Below are 22469 nucleotides of genomic sequence, written 5' to 3'. Positions count from 1 at the left end.
TAATTCAAACCTCAACACCCACCTCTAAGCAGTTAGAAGCACTATATCGCATACAAGAGGATGAAAATGAGTACCTACATCACCATCCAACGCCAAACTCCTTGGTGGTGGACTGTGCCACGATATCAAAAGGAGGAAAAAGACATACTACGCCTGCAGACAAAGAAGGCCATAAACTGGATGCCCTAGGCAAGCGCATGTATTCAACTGCATGTCTGTAAATTAAGATTGTGAATTATGTAGCATGCCAAGCTAAGTATACTCATTCACTTTGGGAACAACTCTATGATCAGCGTGCAACATGAGAGCCATCGGAATTCCTGAAAAAATTTGAAATGACCTTTAATAAGATAACAACAGCGACTCGGCAACAATTGGCAAATGCCAAACGTTTAGCTGAATCTGAGTCCTGCACTCTGACTTCTTCCATAATTTTGAGAAGACATGCCTGGCTGAGGGCTACAGGTCTGCAGCAGGACATGAAAGATCAAATAGAATCTCTGCCCTTCGAAGGGAAAGGGCTGTTCTCAGACAAAACTGATGAAATGATGGAGCAATGGAAAAAATCTAAGATCACCGCATGTTCCTTTACACACCTAAGGTACTCTAATCCGAGATATCAACCATTTCAACAAAATTATCAAAAGCGTCAGCCTAGTTATCACCAATCTGACCTCAGAGACTTCTGGCGGCCATCCCAACGCTATAATGCTAACAGGAAACCATTCTATTCCAGGAACAAGTTGGGCCAGGCTGGCCGTAATAAGCCAGCCCAGCAATCCAAACAACAACTTTGATCTGGGTCTGAGCCCACTAATGCACTACAACACGCTTCCCACCAACATCAACAGCTCACCACAACTAAACCTCAGTGCAAGGAATACCATCACTTTGACGCCAGCCAGAATGACCATCAAACTGGCAAGTCATGCCCAAGCATGGCACCGTATAACATCAGACCAGTGGCTCCTCCGCATAATAACGGGCTATGCACTGGAGTTGATGGAGTATCCATTCACGGGCATGAAGTTTACTCCCGAAACTCCGATATTAAGAGAGGAGGTTTAACAGTTGTTGCTGAAAGAAGCCATATCGCCAGTGGAGTGGGCTCACAGCCTAACAGGATTTTACTCCAGATATTTCCAAATACCCAAACCGGACAGGGGAATACGGCCAATAATGGATTTGTGGGCACTAAATCAGTTCATCGAAGTGCGGAGGTTCCGGATGACAACATTGCAAGCCATCCTTCCGCTGCTCCATCAGGAGCGCTGGATTGCAACGCTCGACCTCAAGGATGCGTACTTCCATGTCGGGATACAAGAAAGTCACCACAAGTATCTCCGATTCACCTTGGGATTGGAGATTTACCAGTACAACGTGTTACCCGTCGGCCTCGTCACCGCCCCACGGGTATTCACAAAATGCATGGTGGTGATAGTTGCCTATCGCAGGACACAGGGCCTGTCGGTATACCCGTATTTGGACGACTGGCTCCTGACCGTCAAGACACATCAACAGTTGCTGGCCCACGTAGACATTGTGACAATACTGCTACGGGATCTTGGGGTCCGGCTCAATTGGAAGAAGTCATACTTAGAACCGGCAAGTCGGCTACAGTATATTGGGGCAAAGCTAGATATGATGAAGCAGATGGCCTTTCTACCTAAGGACTGCTTCGAACGCATAAAAACACTTGTCCAGACAATCCAGGCCCATCCACAGCAGAGAGTAAAGATTATACAAACTCTGCTGGGCCTGATGGCCTCATGCACCATGACTGTACCATTTGCACGATTACACATGCGCAGGCTGCAGATGTGGTTTCTGCGCGCCTTCCATCCACAAAGCGAATCACAGTCCAAGCGGGTTGTGGTTCCGGACAGGGTGTTGCCCACCCTACACTGGTGGACAAAGGAAACAAACCTGCTCAAACGTGTGCCCATCCTTGTCCCGGTACCCACCTTGACAGTAACGTCAGATGCCTCAATGCTGGGCTGGGGAGCACATCTGGCAGACTACAGAGTCCAAGGCCGTTGGACTCCACGAGAAGCGCAGCTGCACATTAACTACCTGGAACTTTTGGTGGCATACAAGGCCGTTTTGGCCTTCGAGAACCAGATGGTCAGCCAGGTTGTCCAGCTGCAAATGACAACACAACAGCCATTGCCTATGTGAACAAGCAGGGCAGGACAGTATCCAGGTCCCTCTGCAACCTCTGTCTACAACTCTGGCACTGGTGTATTCCACGTCAAATCTATCTGATAGCCATCCACATCAAGGGCGTTCAGAACTGCCTAGCAGATTCCCTAAGCAGGGACCAGGTTCTCCTACAGCACGAATGGGAGCTGAACTAGGACATCCTGACGCAGCTCTTCAGTTGGTGGGGTCAACCGAAGGTGGATCTGTTTGCAGCAGAGGAGAACAGGAAATGCTTCCTCTATTGCTCCAGGATGGGGCTGGGTGCTTGCTCCAAGGGCGATGCTTTTCAGTATCAATTGAGCCAGGGCACATTCTACGCCTATCCACCAACCCTGTTACTGTCCAGGGTGGTGGCCAAGTTACTGCAAGATGGAACGAAGGCAATTTTAATTGCGCCATGGTGGCCAAGGCAACCTTGACTCACGCAAATACTCAAACTGTCCAATGGCAAGTACAGGAGACTCTCTCACAGGGCAGATCTGATAACTCAAGACCACGGCTGGATACTGCACCCAAACCTAATGGTGCTCAATCTGATGGCGTGGAAGGTAGGCTTCTAAGACGGATCCTTCTTAATACACGCAGGTCATCTACTAGATGCAACTACAGGGCCAAATGGCGCAGATTCTCTGCACATGCGGCGTCTCAAGGCTATGACCCCAAAGAGGCTAGCCTGAAAGCAGTGCTCTTGTTCCTGACTTCCCTGAAACAGAGTGAAGTTGCAAATGTATCTCTCAAAGTTCATATGGCAGCCATATTCTCCCATCATGATGGGTGGGATGGCAAATCGGTTTTCTCCCACCCAAAATGCAAGGATTTTCTGAGAGGGATAAATAACCTGTATCCTCCCATAAGACCACCCGCGGAGAAATGGAGCCTCTCCCTGGTACTTTCCTCTGTGACAGAGGTGCCTTTCGAGCTGATGGACTCTGCTTCTTTGCAACACACATCTTTAAAGACCTTATTCCTGGTGGCAATCACATCGGCACGACGGGTAAGTGAACTTGGAGCGCTACGAATTGACGGACTTTACACGAGATTCTATCCAGATCATGTGGTCATGTGCTTAGACCAAGAATTCAAACCAAAAATAATATCTGACTTCCATCTGAACATGGAAGTAGTACTGCCCACTTTTTTCCGTAATCCGTCTACGCTTCTAGAACGTGCGATGCATTCGCTGGATGTACTGTACGTCGGGCCTTGCTGTATTATCTAAAAGCAACTCAACCTATCCGGACTATGAAACGTTTGTTCGTGTGCCTGAAAGGGAAACAAAAGTGTTGTTCATCCTCCCATCAGAGGCTCTCGCATTGGTTAGTGGAGCTTATTAGGCTGGCCTATAGCCAGCAGGGTGTTGATCCGCCGGCCTCGATACATGCACACTCCACTAGGGCCTATGCCACCTCGGCTGCACATCTGGCGGGTATCAGGTTTAATGACATCTGTACTGCAGCCACCTGGGTGTCTCAACACACCTTTGTGAAACATTATGCCTTAGACCTTTGTGCAGCGGCTGCAGCAGAATTTGGACAGGCGGTTCTGAAGAGGGTGCTGCAGTAGCTTCAGAACGTGCCAATCTCCAAACGAACAGCTCATGATTCACCCATCAGTTATGAATGTCTGGAACCACTATCTAAACAGGTTGCTTACCTGTAACAGATGATCTGGTAGTGGTTCCATACATTCATAAAACCCGCCCGTCCATTACTGCAAGGAGTATGGCTTGCTACTGCATCACCTGTATCAGCGTCTATGTCACGAAGTTATGCCATTCTAATCAGTCAAGTGCCATGGTCAGTCATCAAGAAACTGATTGTAAGGACGCCCAACCGCCACAAGGGGGTACTTTGGTCACGTGCATCTGGCAGGTCCCGGCGTCATGAGGAGCTAACGAATTCCAACCGAAGCTGATCTGCGCAGGCGCAGAACCCATCAGTTATGAATGTATGGAACCACTACCAGATCATCTGTTACAGGTAAGCAACCTGTTTTTACGTTCCACTGTACTTCAACCAGATATGAAGGATCGTGTGGGAAATCTACCCTTAGATGGGAAAGGTCTCTTCTGTGAGACTAGGAATACCACAATGGAATTCATCAAAAAGTCAAAATTTATAGCGAAGACCTTCTCAACTTCTTCGCAACCATACACTTCCAAGTACCGCCAATTCATCAGGAGACAATATGCCTACAAACAGATGGATAAGAGGGGTTTTTAGAAGCAGTACCAATGTTTCAATAGAAAGCACTATAACCAATGAGCAAGAAATGCTCAGAACTGTTGCCTGAAAGCCACCGATGTGGGCAAACAGCATCTTTGATTATCATGTTAGTCCACCAAACCCCATAGCCCAAGAGTCTTTACCATCGACTCCACTGCTACCTTCCATTATAGCTGCCTCCAACATAAGGCTGGCAAGTCATGCCTTAGCATGGCACAACATATCAAACCGCTGGGTCCTACATATATTTCAGATGGCCTATGCAATAGAATTTGTGTCCCAGCCACTCTTCAGAGGAATCAAGTATACTCCTGCCTCCCACTTCTGATGGAAGGAGTTCAGTCTCTCTTGGACAAAGGGGCGATAACGCTTGTTCAGTGGACAGATCAGTGGCGGAGTTTTTATTCTCATAACTTCTAAGTTCCGAAATGGGATGAAGGCCTATGCTAATTGTGGATCTCTGACAATTAAATTGTCATGTGGACATATGCAAATTTCACATGATAATGTTGTAGAGCTTCCTTCCTCTTCTCCATGGGCGTTGGATCTCCGAGACACTTTTTTTCATAACAGGATCTAACAGAATCACACAGTACCTCTGCTTCATGGTGGGTCACCAGGTTTTCCAATACAACATCCTTCCACTTGGTCTGGCGATGGCACCCCATGTGTTCACCAAATGCATGGCCGTGATTGTGGCATATCTATGGTTGCAAGGGATATTCCTCTTTCTGCATCTCGACTACTGGCTTCTGATGGGAGGTGTACAGCATCAGTTAGCTTCTCATGTCACAACTGTATTACACCTTCTGGAAAACCTAGGTATCCAGGTCAATTGGGCAAAATCCAAACTCCATCTGGTAAAGCACATTGCTTATATTGGAGCCATACTTGAGGTGGACGCACAGCTTGCATTTCTCCCCATGGAATGATTCATACAGATCAGAGACCTGATATGAACTTGCCTGGAGTGCCCCAAATACAGAGGTTGCTGGGCCTGATGACCTCATGCAATTCCACTATTCACTTCGACTGACTGAATCTGTGATGGCTGCTGCTTTGGTTTCTGTCAGTTTCCAGACGCAATGTGGACAGTGCACAAATATGCTTGACAATTCCGGACACGGTCCTGATATTGCTCCATTGGTGGACAAAAGAGACTAATCTTCTCAGGGGGCTATGCTTCCAAGTACCACAACCATTCTCCTGGGTCATGACAGATGTCTCCATGCAGGGCTGGGGGGCACAGTGCAGAAACCTTTGTGCTTAAGGTCTGTGTTCCCCAAGACAACATCAAATGCACATCAGTTTCCTGGGGCTGCTGGCAGTGTTCCAGGCCCTCAAGTCATTTCAACCGTCTTTAGCCGGCAAAGTTGTGCAAGTCAGCCTGAACAACACTACGGCAATTGCCTGTTTGAACTGGCAAGGAGGGTCCGTATCCTGCTCCTAGTGCATGCTGAGCCTGCAGATTTGGAATTGGGCCATTGCTCAACAAATGACCCTGACCAACATCCACATCAAAGGTGTGGAGAACACTCTGGCAGATCACCTCAGCAGATCGCAACTCCTTCTACGCCAACACGAGTGGGAGATCAACTTAACATATCTTCAACCAATTCTCCGGGCTTGGGGCACTCCAGAGATCAACTTGTTTGCAACAGCTTCAAACAAGAAGTGCCCCCAGTATTGCTCAAGGGCCGGTGTCGGTCCCGACTCCAGAGGGGATGCCTTCCAATTCCATTGGGGCCAGAAGTTGCTCTACATCTTTCCTCCTTACCCTCTACTGTACAGGGTCTTGGCCAAAATCTTGCAAGAAGGTGCAAAGTGTATATTGATTACTCCATGGTGGCCCCGGCAGCCATGGTTTCAACAGGCACTCAAACTGTCGAAAGGCCGCCACAGATGTCTGCCTCAACACAGAGATCTCCTAACTCAGGAGAAAGGCATGCTCCATCATCCCAACCTCATGACTCTCAGCCTAACTGCCTGGAGGATAGGCTCCTAAGCAATATCCTCTTTAACGGAAACAAAGTATCCACACGGGTCAATTATAACAGCAAGTGGAAGAGATTTCGGCTCGGTTTCCAGCCATATTCCGCCATTTCTCTCCAGGTGCTTCTATACCTTATGGCCTTGAAACAACAAAAGTTGACCAATGTCTCTGTCAGTGTTCACCTGGCCACTATCTCCGTTCAGAATCCTGGATGTGATGGAAAGACGGTCTTCTCACACCCGGACTCAAAAAGATTCTTAAAAGGTCTTGACAACCTTTACTCATCTGTTAGAAGGCCTACTGGAGCTTATTGCTCATATTGTCTGTTCTGACAGAGCCTCCTTTTGAGCCCATGGCAATGGCTCTTCCTAAACTTGTAGCACTGAAGACCACCTGGCCATAACGTCAGTGGGTTACTGAGTTTAGACCTAAAATAGTTACTGACTTTCACATCAACAGTGATGTAGTTTTACCCACCTTCTTTCAAAATCCAGTGATGACCCTAGAGCATTCTTTGCACTCTCTAGATGTGAGACGGGCTCTCCTCTTCTATTTGAAGTTGGCCAAGCCCTATAGAAAGACAAAACACCTCTTTGTAGGTTACAAGGGCAAGGCGAACGGTTGCCAGATCTCCAGACAAAGACTCTCCCATTGGATTGTGGAACTAATTTTTCTGGTCTACAAACATCAAAAAGTGGAACCCCCTAAAACTATACGGGCCCACTTAACCAGGGCTTATGCTATTTCTGCAGCCTATATGGCCGGTATCAAGCTCAGGGACATCTGCACCTCAGCAACCTGGTCCTCTGAGCATACTTTTGTCAAACATTACACCTTGGACCTTCACAATGCAGCTCAGGCCAATTTCGGAAGGGATGTGCTCAAAAGAGTATTATCATAGCATACTTCACCTGTCTCCAGACTGACAGCTCGTTAGTCACCCATTCTTATGGCTGCAATGGATTGTGATCCAGATAAACAGGTTGCTTATCTGTAACCAATGATTTGGTAGTGATCCATTGCAGTCATAAGATCCGCCTGCCGGCCACGCTGCAGTATGCGAAGGTTCAACTTGTATGTTTATAAAACATGCATTACTGTTTACCTTTTTGGACTGTGGACTGATTCCATACGATGATTGCATCCAAGTGTCGGTCCTTCAGGAACTGAGGAGAAGACGCTAGCCCACCCAAACTAAGCAAGTGCACCATGTACGGGGGCGGGGCTAAGCGTTCCCAGGAGCTAGTCAATTCTGCCCGAATGGTCCCGCTCAGGCTCAGAACCCATTCTTATGGCTGCAACAGATCATTACCAGATCATTGGTTACAGATAAGCAACCTGTTCATATACTCTTAAAAAAGAAATTGATAGATTGGTCCAATTACAGTTTTTTAATACCCTGGAAATATGCCAATACATTTTCTACAAGGAAGAGATTGTATTAATGCTATTTGGTTTTAATCAGGTCATTGTTTTGTATTGATTATAGTTACAATAAAAAGAAACTTTATAGAGGTGAGAGAATGTGCACACACCAGAACATACTTTGAACTTTTATGTGCACCCCAAAATGTATGTCACTTTTAAAATTGAACTCCAGTGAATTCAGTTTTGACACTAGCTGCTGTACCAAAATCCTCCATCTCCTATGTGCACAATTCTTTGGATTGTCTTTGGACTGGTACTCAAAATGTTTGGAGATATGGTAGCTTTTAAATATTATTTTCTAAAGAATTGTATTCACTCACACAAGTATCTTCCTTACACACACACACACACACGTCTTTCTCTTACACTCAAAAGTATAGATGAGGTTCATAACTACAAACACAAAATCTTAGATGTAGGGACTTCCATAAATAACTTAAACTAGCTGACCTGGCTCAAAGTATCTGTGCCCCCAGTTCTCTGCCCTCCCTTCAGCCCCATTCATTCTCCCCCGACGGCTGGACGGCTGGCCTGGCCACTGCTTCCTCTGGTGACTGGCCAGCCTGGCTACCACTTTCTCTTGCTGGCCGCTTGCCTACCTCTCCCTCTCCTCTCCCTCGCAAAATCTTGCGAGATTTTAATATATTAATATAATTCTATTAATAGTAATATAAGGCAGTGTTGATGTGTAGGATATTTACATGGCAATTCTAGCATGTGGTAAAGCATCTTAGGCAATTGACTATTTTGTGTCTTCCATTATTCATTGAAGAGTACCGATTTTCAACTATAATTTGGTAATATCAGTTATTGTGTCTGGATTGGTTTCTATTGTGCTCATGGAGGAGAGAGAGGTGTAGGCAGTTTGCTGTGCTTTAAAGTTAACACCATGACTATGATGTTTCAGTCACATTATAAACTTTCTGAGTACTCTATAAATGAAACACATAACTAAGTTTTATACCAGTAATTGCAGCAGGGCTCTGACATACTCTTTTTAATTAGCAACTGTAACTTTTGTTGTGTGAATAAAGCAAGCTTAGTTTACCAGTTATTCCATAATACTGCTCCCCTGAGCATTGAAACCTTGTAGTTGTAAAGGAATGGCATTATATGGTAGTGGAATACACAGGAAAAAGAGTGCCAACAATTCCTCTGGGAACAATGGCAAACAGTAGATGTAATTGCCCTGCTAGATCAGGCCCAAGGCCTATCTAGTCTAGCATCCTGTTTCACACAGTGGGCCACCAGTTGCCTCTGAGAAGCCCACAGGCAAGGGCATGTCCTTTCTCTTGCTGTGGCTCCTCTGCAACTGGTATTTGGAGATATCTTGCCTCTGAGGCTGGGGGTGGCCTATAGTCACCAGTCTAGGAGCCATTGATAGCCCTGTCCTCCATGAATTTGTCTAAGCCCCTTTTAAAGACATTATAAAGTTCTAATTTTATAACTTTAATTTATAAAGTTATAAATTATAAAGTTCCAGATGCTGTAGCCTTGCATAAGGAAGGTGCTCTAGGCCCCTAATCATTTTGGTTGCCCTCTTATGCACATTTTCTAGTTCTAAAATGTCCTTCCTAAGACACAGTGACCAGAACTGTACACAGTGCTCCAAATGTGGCAGCACCATAGATTTCAGGGCATTATAATACTAGCATTTTAATTTTCAATCCCCTTCCTAATGTTCCCTAGCCTGGAATTTGCCTTCTTCACAGCTGCCATGCACTAAGTTGACACTTTCAACAAGCTGTCCACCACAACCCCAAGATCTCTCTCCTGGTCAGTCACTGGCAGCTCAGACTGTACCACTGTATATGTGAAGATGGGGTGGTGTGTTTTTTTTTTTGTTTTTTTTTTTAATTTTTGCCCCAATATGCATCACTTTACACTTGCTGACATTGAACCACATTTGCCATTTTGTCACCCACTCACCTGTTTTTAGAGATCCTTTTGGAGCTCCTCACAATCTGTTTTGGATTTAACTACCCTAAATAGTTTGTCATCTGCAAATTTGGCCACTTTACTGCTTACGTCAACTTCTAGATCATTTATGAACAAATTAAAGAGCACCGGTCCCATTACAGATCCCTGGGTGACCCCGCTTCTTTCTTCCCTCCATTGTGAAAACTCTCCATTTATTCCTGCCCTCTGTTTCCTGTCCTTCAACCAGTTACTGATCCACATATGAACCTGTCCCCTTATCCCATGACTTCTAAGTTTATGCAAGAGCCTTTGGTGGGGAACTTTGTCAAAAGGTTTTTGGAAGTCCAAGTATACTGTGTCAACTGGATCACCTTTATCCACACACATGTTGACACTCTCAATGAACTCCAAAAGGTTAGTGAGGCAAGTCTTGCCCTTGCAGAAGCCAAGCTGGTTCTCCTTCAGCAAGGCCTGTTCTTCTATATGTTTAACAATTTTGTCCTTAAGTATGCTTTCCAACAATTTACCCAGCACAGAAGTTAAGCTAACCAGCCTGTATTTTTTTCTGGATCCCCCCTAGATCCCTTTTTGAAGATTGGAGTTAGATTAGCTGCTTTCCAGTCCTCTGGTACAGAGCCTGATCGTAGGGACAAGTTACTTTTTTTTTTTTTTTTTTGCAAGGAGATCAGCAATTTCGCATTTGAGTTCCTTCAGAATTCTCGGGTGAATGCCATCTGTCCCTGATGATTTTTTAATTTTTAGTTTTTTCAAGACTGTTTAGAACTCTGCCAGAGATTGTAGAGAAGCTGAATGAGTTCTTTGTATCTGTCTTCATGGCAGAGGATACTGAGTAGGAAATAACAATCCTGTGTCTGAATGCAGTATACATGTACTAGAATCTAGGAGATTGAAGGAAGGTTCTGTGCATAAATCCCGTAGGTATGAGTGCACAAAAGAGGTGGCAATAAAATAACTTCCATGATGGAAATATTGGGCTTGTAGACCTGTTTGTATGTGTAAAGAATGAAAATAGATAGCCCTGCAGTATATAGATGCTTTAAATGCAAGCATCAGTTGTGTCCACACTGTGATTATGAACTGATATATGTTGTATGTTGTCGAACAATGTAGAATCCATATGAACAACTTGTGAACTAATATGATATCTTGAGAAGCAGGTTGCTTGCTTGCTTACTGATGTTCTTCAAGTAGTCTTCTGTATAGGAAGCCAGTTTAAGATCTCAGAGTTCTGGTGAAGATCCCGAGGCAGAGTTGGACATCAAGAATGGAGAGATGACAGATTCAGTGTCAGTGGGTTAGGGTCTCTACTTCAGCTAACGTTGAACCATCACAATGAGGAGAGAGGAATTACAGTGAAAGTTTGTCTGTCATCGCTGATTAAATGGCTCTGGTTATTATAGTGAATAATTCTGTCCTGCTTTGTTCCACCCCAAATTTTGAACAGAATATGACACCTGTATCTCAATTACCAAATGTACCTGCAGTTTCAAACTGTTCAAAAGCATCTTTTACATTAATCTAGTTACGAAACCAGCTGTCTCTCATCTTCAGCGGTATCCCTATGGTGCAAGAAAAGTGCGTTATTGTACTTAAAGGCTTTTTGCAAGGAAATATTGCTTGAATTACGTGTCTGAATTTCTCTCTCTATAAAATGTTCAGATATCAAAAGAAGGAGTTCCATTTCCTTTTGCCATCATCAGCATTGAGGTGTGGGTTAAAATATCCTTTTCAAGCTGAACTTTCATAGCTCATTCTTACTTGCAGGAAGAAGCTGAAATTCAAGCAGAACTTGAACGTTTGGAAAGAGTTAGAAATCTTCACATACGAGAGCTCAAAAGAATAAACAATGAAGATAATTCTCAGTAAGGCACTAGATTTTAATCTTGCATATTTATTCTCTCAGATTTTACTAGTTTCAGAATGAATGTGACACACAGATAAACCACAGCTTCCTGCAACTCCCATAACCTCTTTGATTTTATGTATGCTTCTAAAGCTAGAAGTAGGCTAATATAATAAATGTGCTAATGGAAATATAGAATATATTGTAAATTGCATAAGAGCTGCTGAGATTTTGATACAACTAAAATTCATTCTCTTAAGAAAACATTGGCAGAATTGATAGTAGCAATAAAAAGGGTGCTTCGGTATTAAGTAATTATTGTAGTTGAATGTTTAGAATAATAAACCAAAGTTGCAATCATAATGCATTTAATAAAATCCATGTTGCAATAAAGGCAATCAGGTATAATATTTGCTTTCTCTGTATGTGTGTTATATTTAAATGTGTAGCAGCTATATGTTTTGGTTTATCTTGTGTTGTGGCACCTCTCACATATGCAAGACTTGTGATAGTCTAGTAGCAGATTACTATTTTGTCTTAGGCATTTGTGCCCTTATTCATCTCTGGAATTGTACAGGTTCAGGAACACAATTCTGCACTGATACCACGCTAGATGGGTAATAGTTAGCATCCAGTTGCTGTTCATGATTTCTGAACCTAATCCAAAATCCAGTTTTGCATGTGTATAGCCTTGTAAAGAGAGATCAAGTTCTGCTGATCCACTGTTCACGAAGGAGTTGAGCCCCTGTTCACCGAATAGCTAATGGGTGTGAATCCATCTTCTTTTTAAAAAGTTATTTGCGTGCAGCCTCACCTACTCACATGCATGTAGAGAAGCATGCCTAGGTCCTGTTGGAATCACTGGAGCCACAGATAAGTTCTTTAAATTCAATTCCTTTCAATGGAATGTACAGATATTTAATTTTATTCAAACTGTATCCATAAATTGATATAACCTCATAGCCCTTTTCATACATTACACTGTTGGTTTGTACATGTGTCTGAACACATGTTTTTGTGTGAGTGACTGGTACAGGTGTTTGTTTTAAAAGTGAACTGGCACAGGCTCCCTCAAATGCAGGGCACAGTTAGGAAGTGTACTACTGTGTTTGCATTGAACGTGTCTGAATAACTTTGTACAGATTTGTACACTGTACACAGATTGTAGTGAATTGAACATAGGACTCATGTGTGACTATCCAGGAATTTATAATCAAATATTTTGTTCCTTCCTAAATTTATAATTTTCTGGTTGTGTTTTTTTAAAGATTCAAAGATCATCCTACGTTAAATGAGCGATATTTGTTACTTCATTTACTTGGACGAGGTGGATTTAGTGAAGTGTACAAGGTAACATTCTCCTTTTGGTTAATAGCATTTGCTTATATATTTAAAATCTATTTTATGTATGTATGTATTTGTCACATTTATATACTGACCTATATAAAATCTCAAGGCGGTTTACAATCCAACCAACAACCAAAACTTAAAAATCATATAAAACAGATTAAAATTACCATAAGCTTTAACATTTTAAAACATCACAAACGAAAAGCCTGATAAAACAGGTGTATTTTCAAAAGTCATTTTAAAAACAACCAGAGATGGGAAGATTCTGATTTCATTTGGAAATGTGTTCCAGAGTCCCGGGGCAACCCTGGAGAAGGCCCAGTTTTGGGTTGCCATCAGACAAGCCGGTGGCAACTGCAACCAGACTTCCACAATTATCTTAATAGATGGTGGGGTGCATGAAGAAGAAAGTGCTCTTAGATACCCTGGGCCCAAACCATTCAAGACTTTATAGGTAATAACCTTCACTTTGTCTTTTACCTGGAAACTAATTGGCAACCAGTGTAGTTCTATTAAAATACGAGTCATGTGGTCTCTATGGGTGGCCCCGGAGATCAACCTGGCTGCCATGTTGTGCACCAGTTACAGTTTCCGAACTGCGTACAAAGGCAGCCCAACATATTGCGCATTACAGTAGTCAACTGGATGTTACCAGCATATGCACCACTGTTTTAAGGTTGTTAATCTCAAAAAATGGATGTAGCTGGCGTATCAGCCAAAGCGGATAAAAAGTACTCCTGGACACTGCCTCAACCTGAGATATCAGGGAGATGTTTTGGGTCCAAAAATACTCCCTAGCTACGAACCAGATTTTTCAGGTGGAGTGTAACCCCATCCAGAACAGGCAGATCTAACCACTTTCTAAGTTCCTGCCTCCCACAATGAGCATCTTCTTCTTGTTTGGATTCAACTTCAGTTTGTTCTCCCTCATCCAGCCCATTGCCGATTTCAGGCAAGCATTTAGAGAGTTTAAGCAATCTCCAGATGAAGTTGATATGGAGAAATTAAATCTGGGTGTCATCAGCATATTGATAGCAATCTTGCACCAACCCTCATTATGATCTCTCTCAGCGGTTTCATGTAGATGTTAAAAAGCATTGGAGATAGAATGGAGCCCTGCAGGACTCCATAAAGTGGCTCTCGCTTTGAAGATCAACCATCTCCAAGCGACACCATCTGGAATCTACAAAGCAGTACCTCCCACCCCCAACCCCCTTAGGCAGTCCAGATAGTCTCGAAAGCCACCGAGAGACCCAAGAGAACCAACAGGGTCACACTCTCCCTGTCAATTCCTAATTGGAGAGCACCTATTAGGCCAACCAAGATAGTCTCCACCCCATAGCCCGCCAAAAAGCCAGTTTGAAATGGATCCAGATAATCTGCTGCTTCCAAGACTGACAGGAGTTGAGAAGCCAACGCCCTCTCATTCACCTTGCCCAACCATGGAAGATTGGAGACAGGCCTATAATTGCCTAGCTCTGAGGGATCCAGTGCAGGTTTCTTCAAAAGTGGTCTAACAATTGCCTAATTGAGACAAGGAGGCATCCTCCCCTTCCTCAGAGAGGCACTGGAGATACTAACAAGACCCTCTCCAATAACTTGTCCAGGTCATCTGAGGGGGCTCTGCTCCGGGTGCCGACAGTGAGGGAGGCTCGGTTGTCATGCACGCAGGACAGGGCATTCTCTGTTGCTGCCCCCAGACTCTGGAATGCTCTCCCGGTGGCTATTCGTTCCTCGGTCTTCATCACAGCTTTTAGAAAGAGTGTAAAATCTTGGTTTTTTGCCTAGGCATTTATTTGATTCTCTGCTGCTGCTCTTTTTACTCTGCATTGCTTTTATGCTTTTGTTTTCAATTTTTAATCAGATTTGTTTAATATTTTCCCTTAATATTTTAATTGTGTCTTTTTTACCATCTTGTTTTTAAATTTTGCTGTAAACTGCCTTGGGATTATTTTAATGAAAGGTGGTATATACATTTAACAATAAATAAATAAATAAATGAAACTTTCCTGCTAGATTGTATAAGCCATGTAGGGTCAAGAGAGCAGGTGGTAAGGCAAACTTCTCCATGCAGCTTGTCCACGTCATCAGGAGTCACAAACTGGAAGGGGTCCAGTCTAGCCATACAAGAGCCGTTGCTGGACATTACCATATTAGACTCTGTAATAACTGTGGAATCCAGTTTGGCTCAAATCTTAAAAATTTTATACTCAAACAAGTTGTTCTAGTAAGAACTAAGATACTTTCACTATCCCTACAACTGGACTAAATTTGGTCCAAATGTAGGTTAGGCAGTTCACAAGGTAGCCCACTTGTGCCTCAAATGTTCATGCATCTGCCATCTTGAATTGGGATGGATGACATCACAAACTATGCGTTTGAGGTGTCGCTATGTGTCCCTATAACTGTACTAAATTTGGTCCAAATCGGTTCCCACTTGCACCTCACATGTGTCCACCATCTTGAATCAGGGTGGATGACATCATTACAGACCAAGCCCTTCAGACATACTTATGTGTAACAAATGTGCAATGGCTGTTCAAAACCCAGGGTGGGTGGGGGATTGATGCACAAATCCCTCTTCCCAGTTTACCTTGTGTTTCTCTTTCACCAGATCAGCAGCAGTGTCCACAAGGAACTAGCCTTCTCTTCCCAAGTAAACTATTAGACTTATACTCAGACAGATGTTTTTAGTCTATGTGCGGGTATCAGGCTGATTTGCAACTGTTGTGACTTCTGGCTCTGCACCTCTGAAAGGTGGAGGTGGCAATGGTGGGTACTGGGGCAGATGTTGTTCAGCCTTCTCCTCAGTCCACCAGCTCCTGTTGCCACTGCTGCTATGGTCAAATTGTATCAATGAAAAATGCAGTTGATTTCAGAAATCATAGTAAACTTCACTGGCTCATTAATCACCAGCACCTATCTCCCTAAAGGTGGCGTATGTAATATAAATGTGCATATAGAGCTACAACATTTAGTTTGTCATCTTAAACCCTTTCACTTAGAACAAGTGTCCCAATTCAGGCATCAGATTTTTGAAAAACTGTTGGACTTAATACAAGAACTTTAAAAAACAAAACTGTAGATGGAAAGGACCATCTTAGAAGAAATACTCCTTTACACACAAGAGAGAAGCGGAAATACATTTTCTAAGATTGCCTGCTGTGACCTGCGTATATTATCTAAAAACCCTGTGCCTTTTGCTTCAGATATAAATGTTTAATCATATGCAGATATAATCAGTTGGTTAGTGTTGATAATTCTTTAAATTAGGTGTCAGGCCTAAGATATATAATGGATATATTTCTATCCCGTTTTGCCAATGGCCTCAAGGCAGTATACAATAATGGAAGACAAAAACTAAGAAAAACAGTAGTTAAAAATAACTTAAAACACAAATAAGCAACAAATGACAATTTTTGTGATACAGAAAGCTAAAGTTAGGGAACAAATCAAGATCAAACCAAGATTTCAAGATGCTAGTTTCCCTGACTGTAGGACACTCCTCAGTTCTTCAAGTTAATATTTTTAATTTGTGGAACTGAGGTTATTTCAAAGTGAAAGTGAAAGCTTTTCCTCTTCTTTGCTCATGCATGAGAGAATGGGAGAGGAAGCTTATCGCTAGCAGAGGCTCACTTACATAGTGGGAAGCCATGGTTTCCAATTCCAGACCAGTGGAGCTCTTCAGACACTACTATGTTTCCCACCCATCTGTGCCTTTTACTTGGTGAGATATGGAACAGGCCTTGGACTCTCAAGCTCTACCCATTCACTTGTTGTCTTCACTATATGTTAGAAGTGAATGCCCAAGCCAGAAGATACCATGGTGATTTGAATGTAGGATGTTAACTAAATTTTGATATCCAGAATTATAAGTGACTGTATGCAAAACATACAGACATTATTTAAAGATGTTAAAAGCTATATGCTAGTACAGCTGTCAAAAGTGAGTGCAGAAGTCCCGCTCTCTAGTGCACCAATCATTCCTCCTCTTGTGCTGATCACGGTTCCAGCATTTATCTGAAGAGATGACTGTTGTAAGTGTGATGGTGAATGCTTCCTGGATTGGCAGCCTGGAGCAACCCAATTAAAACAAAAACAAAAAACAACCACCCTCCTGTGTTCAAACAATTTGGACCTATCTCAGATAGCAGGCTTTACTACGAGTTCGAAGTTGCCCCCCCAAACTGACACAAAAAGTGGATTTATTTTTTTTACCCTGGATATAAATCGGGCTACACTCTCACGTGATGAAAAACCCAAAGCGTGTGTTCAGTGTTTCCTGATGGCTCGCAGGGTCTTTGGGGTAAATTTGGCCAATATGTGAATGCACACCTCCATTCCAGAGGAGATGCGAACTAAAAGCCAGGTGTAAAAAACGTATTGGAGACCATCCAGTTTGGGCTATTTGATTACTACATGGAGAGAGGAGTGCATAGGAAGCATACAAGCTGGCAACTTCATCCTGTTTTATTATGCATGGAGGTGATGGGGGTGGGGGGTGCTTGTCTGAGTGGTCCCAAAGGCAAATTGTATAAAACTTGCTGGCTAGTGGTATAAGCAGTATTCTATATTTGTATGATTGGGAATGTACCAGACAAATAATTTGATTTTTCTGAGACCATTGATAATAGTAGATAATATATTTTAACCATTGGATTGTAAATTTGTTAAATACAGGTGCCTCTCATTATTTGTGGGGGTTCCATTCTCACCAATAGGTATGAATATGAAAACCACGAATAAAAAAACCTTACTTCTGTGTGAATTTAGGAGTTAAGTTCCTACATGGACAAAAAAGACAAAAAATGGGGGGCAGAGCATAAATAAGATAAAGTGCTCTACCTTGCTATCCAGGTCTCCAGCAGTGCACCTCAAAACACCCAATTCCTCCAACTTTAGCAAAAAATCATGGGACTTTTTTTTTTTTTTTTTAAGAACCACAAAATGGCTCTGCACTGCCTCCAGACCAGAAATTACATTGGAAGTCATTTCTGGTGGCCCTGAAACCATGCATAGGTGAAAATTGCCTATTTTTGTATCCACAGCATGGGCATAGTGTCCATTGGACAAAAGGGATCAAATGTCCCCAGGCCCGGAGGGCCAGGGAGCCCACAAGGTTCGGGGTGTGCTCTGCTTCTGCCCTTTCTGTACTGGGCGCTGGTGCCCTGAAGCTGGGGCGCGTGGCACTTTGTGCCTGTGTGACTGGAAGAGAAGAAGTTGCTGGGGATTCCTTTCTCCTCCCCCTGCACTTCCTCCTCCCAGTGGACTGCCCCTCACCACTGCCCCACTCCCCTAGCTGCTATGCAGGAGCTGCTGGAGGAGGGGCTGCCTGGCCCGATCTGCCTCTGCCCCTGGCAGAGGACGACAGCAGCCCCCATGTGTTTCCTTTTCTTCTTGGATGTTGCCACTGGCTTCTGAGTCACTGATTGATATAGTCATTCACGTGGCTTTCACTCAGGTCATTTATTCATTCATTCATGGGGCCTGTGGGGAGGGATCCTGTGGCAACATCAGAGGAGCTGTGGGTTGAGTGAAGAAGACCCACTGGAGGGAGGAAAAGAGCCTCAGAGGCAGCCAGGCTGCTGGGAGGAGGTTGCGACCAGCGCTTTTTAAAATCCAAGAGGGGGGCAAGCAGATCCTTGCTCCAGATAGTTAGATTGCTTCAGCTGGGAGGAAAAGAAAGAGGTAGCAAGGGCAGGCAAGGTGAAAGAGACTTGAATGGAGGCACTGGCAGCGCTTGGCACAGGTTGGCGTGAGCAAGCCACCTGAGAAGGATCGCTGCAGGGGTGAAAGCAAAGGGAGTCTTGGTGGGAATTCAGGGGCAGGCCAGGAGGGAGCCAAGCGCCTCGTGCAGCCCGCCCAGACAGGCTTTTGGAGCTGAAACTTAGATCCAGTGGAGGGAAGGGGGGGAAACTGAACTTTCAACTGAACAGTGAGTTCAAGAAATGGGGAGGGGCGGGCTTGGGTGGGTTAGGTTGCCCCGCCCCTTGTGTCTTATGTCAGATGCAGGGGGCGTGGCTTGGGGCACTGGGGCATGCATGCTTTGCACATGTGATAGAGGCCCCCTGCTGAACTTTGTCCCCCAGCCACCAGGAACCTTGCTACACTCCTGATCCGCATATATGGAAACCAGGTGGTCTGGATCGTGATCCGTTGCATTCATAAGTATTGGGGGTTCTGCGCCTGCGCAGGGACCTCACGGACCAATTAGCTAGCTTTTCGTTCTGCCCTCAACTGCCGCGCACGCGATCGTGCTTCCATTATCCCAGGCAGTTGGGGTGTGGGATACATGCAAGGTTCAGGCATCACCTTTGGGATGTTCTTTTTCAAGATTCTGCAACTATGTTGCCAAAGGAGTGTCAGGATAATTTCAAACAAACTTATGAGAAAGCCACAGTGGTGACCAGGCATCTACTAAGCACATTTAAGCATGCAGCTGAGACAAAGTCAAGGGCTATGACTACGGCTATCACACTGCGCCGCCATGCTTGGCTCCATTCCACGAATTTGCAGCAGGATATGCAGGACAGAGTGGAGCACTTACCGTTTGATGGCAAAGGGCTCTTTGCTGAAACCACTGATACGACCATGTAATCATGGAAGCAGTCAAAGTTCACTGCAAAAACTTTCATGGTTGCTGCAGGCGCAGGGAACCAGGCGTCATGTAGCCGGTCGTATGGAAGACAGCAAGGTTGCTCGACATACAGACAGGAGAGACGAGATTACAGGAGACAATATAAGCCTTTCCAATGTAACAAACCCTATACTCAGTGTCAGAGAAGGCACAAACAAAACAAGGACCAAGCAAAACAGTCTCTTTGATGTGCGGATCCATCCACTTCGACAGCATACAGTAACACAAGCTTCAGTACCCAAGACCCACATCACCAGTCTTGTGATTGCCAGCATTTCCATCAGACTGGCAAGCCGTGCTCAAGCATGGCACAGCATAACATCAGATCAGTGTGTCTTGAAGATTATACAGTCTGGTTATGCAATTGAGTTCAAGGTTTTGCCACCCTTTCAGGGTGTGAAGTTCACCTGACCAACTCAAGTTCTGCTGGACGAAGTGCAAGTGTTGCTGGAGAAACAAGCAATTGTGCAAGTGGGGTGGATGGACAGAATGAGGGGATTTTATTCCTGATATTTTCAAATCCCCAAAAAGGATGGGGGCATAAGAGCGATTATGGACTTAAGAGAACTCAATTGTTACGTAGACACCAGGAAGTTCAGAATGATTACGCTCCAGCGAATATTACACCTCTTAGTAAGGGAGGAATGGGCAGTAACCCTGGACCTGAAGGACTCATATTTCCATGTAGAGATACGTGAGCAACACCGCAGATACCTACGATTCACCGTACCAATATGTGGTTTTGCCATTCGGGCTATCCACAGCACCCCGAGTGTTCACCAAAGTAATGGCTGTGGTCATAGCATACTTAAGAACAGAGGGCACAATAATTTATTCTTATTTGGACAACTGGCTCCTGGTTGGGTGCGAAAGTGAAGAGTTACTTTCACAGATCCGGTTTGTGCTCTGTCTCCTGGAGGATTTGGGCATCAGGGTCAACTTGAAGAAGTCCAGGCTAGATCCACAGAGACGGGTGAGTTACATAGGTGTAGGGCTGGATATGCAGGAAAAGCGAGCCTACCTGCCGGAAGCCGGGTATGTGCAGATCAAGGACATGGTAAATCTATTTCAAGAGAAGTAAACGCAACCAGCAGAGGCAGTGCAGAGGCTACTGGACCTCATGGCATCTTTCAATGCTACAGTTTGCCATACTCGGCTTCACATGCAAACGCTTCAGTTGTGGTTCCTGAGGAACTTCCACCCGAATCATGACAGTCAGTGGAAGATACGCTACTAAGTCAGTTGTTGAACTTGTTGGGCTGGTGGACAGTGTATTGCAATTTTTGAATGGGCATGCCTTTCTGTCCGCTGACCCCCACGCGGACACTGACAATGGATGCCTCCTTGTGGGGCTGAGGTGCGCATTGCCAACAACATCAAGTGCAGGGGCAATGGGCCGGCCACTATCGGAAGAAACACATAAATTATCTCGAACTCCTGGCTGTATTTTTAGCAATGCAAGCGTTCCTGCCGCTACTACGGGGGAGGGTGGTGCAGATCCACCTTGACAATACCACAGCAATAGCTTACCTGAACAAACAAGGAGGAACAGTGTTGCACTCGCTGTGCCTACTGAGTCAACAGATCTGGGTCTGCTGCATTGCTCGGGGCATAACCCCAATAGTATTACATATAAAGGGGGAGGACAATGTGCAAGCAGACAGCCTCAGTTGGGCGTTGTTGACCAACCAGCGACAAGATTGGGAGTTAGGCATAGACTATCTGATAGATGTGTTAAACTACTGGGGTTGGCCAGGTATCGATCTGTTTGTGACTGCTGTGAACAAAAAGTGTTGGAGATATTGCTTGCATGCAGGACTCAGCAAGGATTCTCTCAGAGATGCTTTTCAGATAGAGTGGACTGGAGTCCTGTTCTGCCTGTTTCTGCCACAACCACTGATAAACTCGAGTGGTCACACAAATGCTCTGGGATGCCACGAGGGCATCTTGGTGACACCTTGGTGGCCCAGACAACAGTGGTTCGCAGCAATACTGAGACTATCACAGGGAGTTTATCACAAGTTTCCAAATCACCCTGCTTTACTGACGCAGAGCCACAGGGCAGTACTGCACCCACAACTAGAACTCTTGAAATCGACAGCATGGCGCATGGGTTACTGAGAACGATATTATTAAATAATAGGAAACCATCCACGCACCTGAATTATTGTAGCAAATGGAAGAGGTTTAAGATCTTTGCGAAATGCCACAGATTTTTCCCAAAGAGGACAACAGTCAGGCATGTGCTGCTATATATGACAATGCTGAAGATGGCAGGCCTGGCAAATGCATCTTTAAAGGTGCATTTGGCTGCGATTTCCTCGGAGCACAAGGGCTGAGAAGGTGCTACTGTATTCTCCCATCCAGAAACCAAAAAGTTTATTATTGTAGCAAATGGAAGAGGTTTAAGATCTTTGCGAAATGCCACAGATTTTTCCCAAAGAGGACAACAGTCAGGCATGTGCTGCTATATATGACAATGCTGAAGATGGCAGGCCTGGCAAATGCATCTTTAAAGGTGCATTTGGCTGCGATTTCCTCGGAGCACAAGGGCTGAGAAGGTGCTACTGTATTCTCCCATCCAGAAACCAAAAAGTTTATTAAAGGACTAAACAATTTGTTTCCACCGCTGCGGGAACCACAGCAACAGTGGGATTTGACGTTGGTACTGCGGGCTTTGTTACAACAGCCATTTGAGCCTTTGGCAACTGCTTCCCTGAGGCTAAAGACATTGAAGTCTGTTTTTTAAATCGCTATCACTTCGGCGAGGAGGGTCAGTGAACTTGCTGCCCTTAGGGCAAATCAGCCTTATACATAAATATTCCCACATAAGGTAGCTATGTGCCTGGA

General features: G+C 44.4%; 1 protein-coding gene across 3 annotated transcripts in view; it reads left to right on the top strand.

Moving 5' to 3' along the window:
• Positions 1–22469, top strand: part of TLK1 (tousled like kinase 1) — a 132881-nt gene that overhangs the window by 87669 nt on the left and 22743 nt on the right. For all 3 annotated transcript variants that reach the window (XM_053269560.1, XM_053269550.1, XM_053269569.1), the window contains 2 exons: positions 11554–11651; positions 12901–12982. In XM_053269560.1, the coding sequence (XP_053125535.1) occupies positions 11554–11651; positions 12901–12982 (180 nt within the window). The remainder of the gene's footprint in view (positions 1–11553; positions 11652–12900; positions 12983–22469) is intronic.

The sequence above is a fragment of the Hemicordylus capensis genome, chromosome 1 (genome assembly GCF_027244095.1).
Source record: "Hemicordylus capensis ecotype Gifberg chromosome 1, rHemCap1.1.pri, whole genome shotgun sequence".
Taxonomy (NCBI): domain Eukaryota; kingdom Metazoa; phylum Chordata; class Lepidosauria; order Squamata; family Cordylidae; genus Hemicordylus; species Hemicordylus capensis.
This window is presented reverse-complemented; position numbering and strand designations above follow the sequence as displayed.